The 9,439-nt window shown below is 43.4% G+C and overlaps 1 protein-coding gene and 1 long non-coding RNA gene across 2 annotated transcripts in view; one reads left to right on the forward strand and one right to left on the reverse strand.

Annotated features, from left to right (window-relative positions):
* TARM1 (T cell-interacting, activating receptor on myeloid cells 1) overlaps positions 1–1,534 on the forward strand; it is a 23,512-nt gene extending 21,978 nt beyond the window's left edge. Inside the window, exons 5-6 of the mRNA XM_019625723.1 lie at positions 541–682; positions 1,073–1,534. Of these exons, the coding sequence (XP_019481268.1) occupies positions 541–682; positions 1,073–1,100 (170 nt within the window). The 3' untranslated portion in view covers positions 1,101–1,534. The remainder of the gene's footprint in view (positions 1–540; positions 683–1,072) is intronic.
* Positions 1,535–3,987: 2,453 nt separating this feature from the next.
* Positions 3,988–9,439, reverse strand: part of LOC109372462 (uncharacterized) — a 39,364-nt gene continuing 33,912 nt past the window's right edge. The window contains exon 3 of the long non-coding RNA XR_002122051.1: positions 3,988–4,381. This is a non-coding gene — a long non-coding RNA (uncharacterized LOC109372462). The remainder of the gene's footprint in view (positions 4,382–9,439) is intronic.

Raw genomic sequence — 9,439 nt, forward strand, 5'->3', positions numbered from 1 at the left:
TCTCAGGAATTGGGATGAGTAAGATGGGGTGATACAAATGCAGGCTTCTTTTCAGGAACTGGGGCCACTGGTAAACTGGAGCCCTTCCTGAGAGAAGCTGAATACACAATGGTCCCGATACTTATCTACTAAGCTCAAATTTTCCTAAGCTTGCTGCCTGCCACTGCTGGCATGAAGTTCTGTGCTCTGAGGAAGGGTACTGATGAAGCTGTTGCAGTGCTCTGTGGAGCAACACTGGCCCTCTGGGTTGCACAAATGCCTAGAATATGGAGGGAGAAGGGGAAAAGGAAATGCAGAAAGGTGCAAATGAGACAAAGAGCAAATAAATGAAGAAGAGAGACAGACAGAGAAAGTATACAGCAGATGAAGAAAAAACTGCTACAACTCTCATAAAATCCTAAATTCTGTTTCCAGTGATTAAAACTTTAATGAAGGTACCACTGATCAGTGGCCAGGAAATACAGCAGGCACGTGAGGGTCACATTGGGCAGATCCATTGAGAAGGAGGGATATCAGTGGTGACCCCCTTGTCTCTTTCAGTTTCCCCTGCTGAAACCACATCAAGAGATTTCACCATGGGTAACCTCATCCGACTGGGTCTGGCTGCTATAATTATGGTTACCTTGGGGGCTTTCCTGGTTGAAGCCTGGCTTAGCCAGAAGGAGTCTCCACATGGATCCAGGTGAAACACTGAGCACTTCTCTTTTTTATGGGCTGCTGTAGTGATAGGGGCTTCTTTAAACACCAAACTCTGCGTGGGGACTTATGTTTCGCATTATGGGCACACATAAATTTCAGGGAGGATTTTTCTTCACCGGGTGTGACTGTTCTGATCATTGTACGAACATGTAGTATTTCTTTTCCTTTCTCGTTAAACAGCAGTGAAGACCCAATCACTGTGGAAGAAGCAGCTCGTACTATCCATAACACCCCTCAATCATCCCTAGATGAGGAGGATGAGGACAGGGGGTGGCTCTTCGTGGCAGAAAACCTGTGTTTGGAGGCTGTGAGGAAGAACATTCTTCCTCTTCCTCCCTCCCCTGATCTCAAGTCTATCCTTCTCTACCCACAGGTCAGACAGCTGCCCTGGGGGACAATGAGTGCTTGATCAAGCCAGACCTGCTGAACCGGAACAGTTCTATGGAACCTGGATTCTCAGTTCTATTGACACTCTAGGACAAGATGATGGCTTTCTTTTTCCTGTGCTCTTCACCTGGGGCAGACGACAGGACTGAGCAGAAAGACTCATGTAACACATTTTGGATGACTTGGAAAACACTCAAAACCTCAGAGTCAGGCTGTGTTGCACATACAGTCTCGTCTGCAGGAACTGTTCTTCCATTGAAAAATGGGGAAAAATGGCTTCCTGTATAATATTTATCACTTCTGCTCCTGTCTACTTTGTGCTTCAGGACCAGCAATTGGTCAAATGTTGAAGTTTCTGTATTTATCAAACATGTCTTTCATGTATGTGTATGTGTGCACTCGCATGTGATTTTTAAAATTTTTTTCTATTTTTTTTATTAGTTTCAGGTGTTGGGATTACATCAAACTAAAAAGTTTTTTCACAGCAAAGGAAACCATCAATAAAACAAAAAGGCATCCTGCTGCTTTTTTTATTTTTCTTAAATTTATTAGGGTGACATTGGTTAATAAAATTATATAGGTTTCAAATGTACAATTATATAATAAATCATTTATATATTGCACTGTGTGTTCGCCACCCAGAGCCAGTCCTCCTTCCATCACCATATATTTGACCCCCTTTACCCTCTCCCCTGATAGAGGAGAGGGACGTTGTTTGATCAAGGGTATACGAGTAGCTGTGCTCCCCTGCTAGAACCTTCAAACAAGCTCTCAAACATGTCTTTTAAACTTTATTTCTTATACTCCTAACATTTTACCTAATTTGGAAGAATTCCATTCTATGTCATAGATCAATTTGCTCTTGAGTTGTCCCCAGTATTCCTGGTGCAGGTGTAAAAGGTCATCATTATATTTTCAATATTTGTTGTTAGTTTCTTGTTCATAATCTTGTTTTTTTATATACATGCTCATTCTTAGTTTAGAGTTATTATCCCCTCACTTATAACTCTGGGGAGAAGCTTATGAAAATCAAGTTCTGATTTTAATAGAAACTGTTCTCTCAAATATAAGTTCTTTGTTTCATCAACTTCCTTTCACTGTGTTGGCTTCCATCAGATCATGGATGAGTCTTGTTTCTTACAGCTGAGACCCCCCTTTCACGGCTGTGGCACTGTGTATAAGATCAGCCTGTTTCTGTCCACTGTACTTTTCAGGGTGTGGAGGACGACTGGGGCTTTTCCTTGGCTGAGTATCTTGTCACTGGCTGAACTCAGTGTGGAGGCTCCAGGCTTCAGGCACCAGGAGAAGTTTTCTGTCCCTCCCACTCAATTAGTAAAACTCAGGGCTCCTGCTAAGAATAGACCCCCTTGGCTGCTATCTGGTCAAGGTAGTCAAAATGGAAAGAAGTCTCAGTGTATAGTCAGGATGGGTGTGGTACATCAAAGAGACACCAGTTGCTCACTCTACAAACACCTCTTGCAGCAGTCTCCACCTCGGCCACCCATGGAACAGCTTCAGTGGTGCTCCCACTCCCTAATGTGTGACTGTCCGTGTCGGTTTTACATTGTGTTTTTCCTCTTCACCCACTTTTAACCTTTTTTATTTATTTATTTATTTTTAATTTATTTATTTTTAGGTTTTTTATNGGTCCACAGGGCTTTCTTTCTACCAGAGCCCCACCTGGGCAAAAGCAAGAGCCTCCCCTCTCAGGCTCTCTGCTGTGTTTCCGGGGAAGTCCTGTGTGTTTGGAGCCCCCCCTCCTGCACAGGCTGGTTGAGCGGCATTTGAAATGCATGATGAGTGCTAGGGCTGATTTCCCATCTGTACAGGGGACAATCAGAATGATCTGCAGGGCTGTCTTTACGATTAGAAACCATGTGTGTGTGTAGCATGAGTCTTGTTATTTCCATGGGGAATGAACCCTTTTATCATCGCCTCTCCTCCCCTTGGTTCGGGTACTATTTCTGTTGGAAATTCCTCCGAGAGCATTCTCCATCATCTGTCAGTGAAGAAAGTATATCCCTCCCTTCTCCTGTCCCTGTTGTCAGGTCCTGAGGCATCTCCGATAAGACTTCAGAGATGATTCTCCTCTAATCTTGGGGTAGGTGATGTGCAAAAATGAGATGAGATGTCCTGTGGTGGGTGAGATGATAAGCAGCCAGGTGGCTCATCTGTACCCCACTGTGTCCTTCCAAGTACATTGGGCAAAGTCTCAAGCCTCAGAGGGTCATCCCACCTCAAAAGGCAATTACAGGGTCCCTGTCCCCATCAGCAGTGTCAGCAGGAGTGAGAGGGGCTGATGTCCAAGGGGCAGGACTTGAGCGTCTGAATATTTTAGAATCCTGTTTGATACTCAGCCAATGGTGTCACATCAACAGTATGTCGTTATGTAGAGACTCACTTAAAATTGCTTTTTTTTTTCTTAAGATTTTATTGGGGAATTGGGGAATTGGGGAAGGAGAACAGCCAAGAGTTCCTTCAATCTTAGTTGTAGAGGGCGCAGCTAGCTCAGCTCCAAGTCCAGTCGCCATCCAGCCGCCCATCGGCAGCTCGCAGTCACTCAGCTCAAGGTACTGTGTTCAATCTTAGTTGTGGGTGGGCACAGCCCTCCATCCCATGTGGGAGTTGAACCAGAAATCTTGTTGCTAAGAGCACATGCTCTAACCACTGAACCATCTGGCCACCTGTTGGCAGCTCAGGGCAGCTCAGCTCAAGGTGCCGTGTTCAATCTTAGTTGCAGATGGGCGTAGCCGACCATCCCATGTGGGAGTCAAACCTGCAACCTTGATGTTAGGAGCGCGTGCTCTCACCAACTGAGCCATCCTGCCACCTGTTGGCAGCTCAGCAGCAGCTCAGCTCAGGCACAGCTCACTGGCCCATGTGGGAATCCAACCNTCACATAGCCTGCAGACTTTCTAAGTCCCTAAGACTTGACCATCTCTTGCAGAGATGTGCCTGAGTTCTCGCCATCTGCTTTGCTTTCACCATGACACGAGGCTGATATTTACTGATGGTCTTTGACCTGCTATGCAGAGAGTAGAGGTGGTACCTACTGGCCCACCCTGCATGGTCCATTAGAAAAGGAGAAGGTCAATGCTGTGGGCTCCAATTCCTTTTTGCCAAGCAGGCAGGGGGATAAAGGTCCAGGCTCCCAAGGGTTTTGATGCTCAGAGACCAGGCTCTCCAGAATTGGAGTCATGCTGCCTCCCAGGTGCAGCTTCTAGTGAGTTCAGGTGTCCACAGGTATCTGCTCTCTCAACTCTTTCCTTTTTTCCATTCTCTGTGGATCCACTGACTGTAAGAAAAAATTTTCTTTTTAATACCTCAAAAACATCCATTATGTTTTGTAGTGGTAAAATATATGTAAATAATAGTTATCCTTTTAACCATTTGTGAGTGTGTATAGTTCAGTGACATTAAATACATTCAAAATGTTGTGTAACCATCATCGCCCAAAACTTTCTTATCTCCAACATAAACTGTCCCCATTAACCAATAACCCATTTCCCCTCTTTCCCCACAGCCCCTGGTAACCTGTATTGTACTTTCTTGTCTCTACGAATCTGCCTGTGTTGGGAGCCGGCTGTGCCTCAGTGTCTGACATGGCCAAGCATGCTGCTATTGTAACAAATTCTGAAGCTCTGACTGATAAACAAATACTGCTCTATACCTTAAAAAATTTATATTCTCCTTTAGACACCCCTTCCGATATTGATTATTGTATTTACCTTAATCAACTTAGTAAGTCATATATATATATATATATATTACAATAATTCTATTTTATACACTGGAAGCAATCTTAGTCACACTGTTAGTCTCCTGCTGTCTTAGTAATATGCAAAGTATGCACCCTGTAGTCTTAGGATCCTGCTCAGTTAATGGTGTTTGGGATAATTGCTGGGTTGCTATGGAAACCATTCTTTAGGTTATGATGCAGAAACTCAGCCTTAGCCACACAGTAATTATAGGTAAAAGATTAGGACACAGTTAAGATAAATTAATCTTTAGCATAGAACAGGTCAAGCTGTACCCTGTAGCAGAAAAATTGTAAGGAAGTGAAAAATAGCCTATATGGAAGAATAACCCTGGGAAAATAATATCAAAACTATGTGAAAAACAATGTTCTCATGATGTAATGGTCAACTGTCCAGCATAAAAAGGGACATGCTGGAAAAATAAAGTGTGACACTTCTTTGAAAACGTTCCCCGCGTCTTGGCTCTTTCTTCCCCGCCTCGCTAACTCCGTCTCCACCTGAGGGAACTCCTGGACCAGTGGGAGCTGGACTCCCGCATGCCTGTTCAAGGTACTTTTTTATAAGTGTAATCATACAATATTTGTCCTTTTGTGTCTGGCTAATTTCACATAGTGTAATGTTTTCAAATTCCAGCCAGGTGTCAGAATTTCATTCCTTTTTATGGCCGAAGAGTATTCCATCTTCTCTATAGATATTTTATTTATCCATTTATCTTTGGATGGACACTTGGTCTTTTCACTTTGTGTCTATTACTTTCCTTTTCTAAAACATGAAATGTAATATTTTTAATTGGGCCATGCAGTTTTAGCACAAAGTCCTGGCAACTTCCCCCTTTTCACTACTAAGATACAAAACTGTTTAGCCCACATGGGGAAAAAAGAGGAAATCTTTTAGAAAAGCAGGCCTAACCAACATCCATTGAGTTAGTTCAGTTTCCTTCTTATACTAATCTTTGTAAACAGGCTTGATGTTAATTTTAAAGAGATCTTAGCACACAGGTAAAACTGTATCAACCACATTTGGGTACTGATGGCAGGCTGGCTGCAAATTGTCAGAGATATATATAATCACTTTTGCTTGGAAGTTTCTAAGTCAACTGATTTTGAATTTCTATGTTGCAGTCTTGTTCAATTTTTTTCAGGTTCAGTTAAAGTAGTGGTTCTCCATTTTGGCTCAGTATTTGCATCACTCAGAAGACTTTGAAAGTTTGCTGCCTGAGCCCCATCCCAAACAATTCTGATTCAATGCTTTTGTGGGCTGGTCTGCCCACTGCGATGTTCAACAGCACCCCCAGGGCAGCCTAATGTGTAGCCAAGATAAAGAACTGAGCTGGAGTATCGTACAAAAGCAGCTGATTGTGGCACAGGGGAGGGATGTAAGTTTTCCCTTTTCTGGAATATCTATTGGGGTTCTTTGAGGCTTGTTTTAGAGCACCAGGCAGCAAGCTCCATCCAGTTTGGAGAATCAAAAGATGAAATGACATAATGGAAAGAGTGGATCAGGAACTTTTCAGCTTTAAGGTTGATGTTGGTGTAATAGGACTCACTGTATCTATGAGCAAGCCCTCACCAAATGGACGCTCACTGGTGATGATGGTGAGGTTTGGGAATGGACATATGGAGAGGCTGCATTTTCTCACATTCTGGTGACTCTAAAACATTGTCATTTTCAGAATGTTTGATGTAACAATACCTGGTTTCATTTCATGAATGTGGTTGTGACATTAAGCTTGTGGGTCACGTGACAGGAAGGAAGGGACATGCTGAAGCAAAGATGTCACTACTCACATCAAGCTTTCCTTCCCCCATGGATGTAAAACTGAAGACGGGTCCTTAGAACAGCCAGTATGACCCCTGAATTCCTTTTCCTCCTCTGCTTTGGTAAGTTCCTTAGGATTGATATATTGTGATTCAAGACAAGGGTAGATTGACTAATTAAGAGATGTGAAGAATACAACAAAAATAATAACTGTGGCGTGTATTTATTGATTGCTTCATACATGTCAGGACCCATGCTGCAGGCATTACACCCACTTACAAATCAAGTGTTTTTCGATATGCGAATATGTACATTCTTCATTCATGATGGTACATTGTGCCTACACCTTCATGTATTTAACAATTTATTGACCCTGAGTCAACTCCTTTTCTTTAAATGCATGTATTTATTTGCAAGTGGAAACAATGTAGCAAGACTTTAAATAATAATCCAGTGTCAGCTACCAAAAAAAAAGAAAGAAAGAAAAAATAATACAATGAAAAGGCAATACAATGGAGGAATGATAGGAATTCTAGCCTTATGTTGTTCATTGTCAAGTCTCGGAGCCCATGGATGACCACTTCCCTGTTACAGAGATTAGCTAGTGATAGAGGGGTAATAACGTCCACAGTAAACTGAGCTTTTCTCCTTGCTGTGATCAAAAGGGCTTAACGTGATCTGAAAGGGCAACAACCTTCTGATGCCATGATTAATGCTACAGAATCCTGTCACTGCACCACCTAACACCATCCCACAGAGCTCCTGNTCAGTTGGTTAAGAGTGTGACCTCTGAGCAACAGGGTCACCGGTTTGATTCCCACATAGGCCAGTGTGCTGCGCCTGAGCTGAGCTGCTGCTGAGCTGCCAACAGGTGGCAAGATGGCTCAGTTGGTGAGAGCATGTGCACTTAACAAGGTTGCCTATTTGACCCCCACATGGGATGGTGGGCTGTGCCCACCCGCAACTAAGATTGAACACGGCACCTTGAGCTGAATGAGCAGCTGCAAGCTGCCGACGGGCAGCCGGATGGTGACTGGACTTGGAGCTGAGCTAGCTGCGTCCTCCACAACTAAGGCTGAAGGACAACAACTTGGCTGTTCCCCTTCCCCAATTCCCCAACACCGTTCCACTTGCCCAATTCACTAATAAAAAATCTAAAAAAAAAAGGGTTTAAAATTAAAACTTGATGTCAATACCATGAATAGAGATCCAGTATCAAATAGAAGGTAACTATGAAGTACACATAATGAGAAGGAAAGAATGCTATGATATTTTAACTAAAGGCTGTTTCTGGTCAAGCTTCTGAGCCTGAAACCTACTATTTCTTTGCTATAAAGGCCATGGAGAGATAGATATCAAACGCTATCTTCCAATGGGCTTTTGTGTTGATACATTAAAGGTACAGTAAGAGTGCTCACAGCATGCTGTCATGCAATGCTTCAGTCCTCCCTCCTTCCACCTACCATCACATATCACGTCCCGCGTGACAAGGGCTGGGGAGCTCAAGGAGGGGCAGCGAAGGGTTAAGAAATCACAAGAGTCAAAAGTAGAGTTTCTGCGGGCCAGGGGTCTAGTCTCTGAAGATCTAGGGAGCCCTGATACTGGTGGGTGTAAAGCTTTTATTTACAATGGCCACAAAGAAGTCAATTTGAATATCTATACCCAGTTAATTGATTCGATTAGACCGGCAGCTGCTTCACTGAAACTCATTGTGATCAAGTCAAGCACTAGCTGTGCTTTCACACATACTTATGATCCCCGGATGGACTCAGCATTCCGGATAAGGAAGTTTTACCGAGATCATTCCCTGGGGTCTTAGCATTCCAAGACACTTCCTTAAGACTTCAAAGGATCAGTGCGCAGGAGCATTTGAGTTAGCAGCTGCAAGGCGACAATCACACACAGCACCAACGGGAGGTAGCCCGCATTTGGGAAATACCATTCCGATCTTCCCAACGACAACAAAAACCCTGCAAGAGAGAACTAGGTCCACTTTTGCAGGTGAGGAATCGAATCTGAGTTTGCAAACTGAACGGACTTGCCTCAGAGTACACGGGCAGTGTCCAAGGAAGCCAGATTTCAACACAGAATTGCCTAGCTCCAAAAACCTTTCCAGTTAGCCATGACATTAACTTAAGAGGGACATGTACATGGGGTCCTTGGTATGGAGGCATCCTACGAGTGTTTGAAAGGACATGGGGTTGGAAAAAGCCTGAGGAGGTAACGACAAGTGGTTCAGAACGCCCGCAGTGATGGAGTTAGGATGTAACTCAAAATGAACATTTTCAAAAACCGATAAAGCTTGACATCCACAAAAAATCAGGAGAGGAGAACTTGCCCTGGCATCATCCTTTGCACTTGGCTTCTTCCTGTTGCCACAATTTTTGGACCTCAAGACTTCAGGCCACTCCACAGAGCATACCTACATCAGGGGCTTGTCTTAGGAAGACGCATGGCCTGGAGATTCAGCTCCTGCACACAGTCTGTGGGGACATGGGAAACACAGGTCAACATTTAAGTTTCCTCATCTTTCAGGGTCAGCTTCACAATCACGTTCAAGTATGTATGACTCATTGCAAGGCGCAGTCTATGCTCAACAAATGGTACTTTAAAAAAATTTTTTTTTATTAGTTTCAGATATACAAAACAATGTAATAGTTAGACATTTACACCCCTCACAAAGTGATAACCGTCCTCCCCCAACCTACTACCCCTCTGACATTGAATATAGCTATTACAATACTATTGACTATATTCCCTATGCTGTACTCCACATCCTGTGACTATATACATATTATAGTTGACATTCAGTATTATTCAGCTTCAGCTTCAGGTGT

The sequence above is a fragment of the Hipposideros armiger genome, unplaced genomic scaffold, assembly GCF_001890085.2.
Source record: "Hipposideros armiger isolate ML-2016 unplaced genomic scaffold, ASM189008v1 scaffold_639, whole genome shotgun sequence".
Lineage (NCBI taxonomy): Eukaryota > Metazoa > Chordata > Mammalia > Chiroptera > Hipposideridae > Hipposideros > Hipposideros armiger.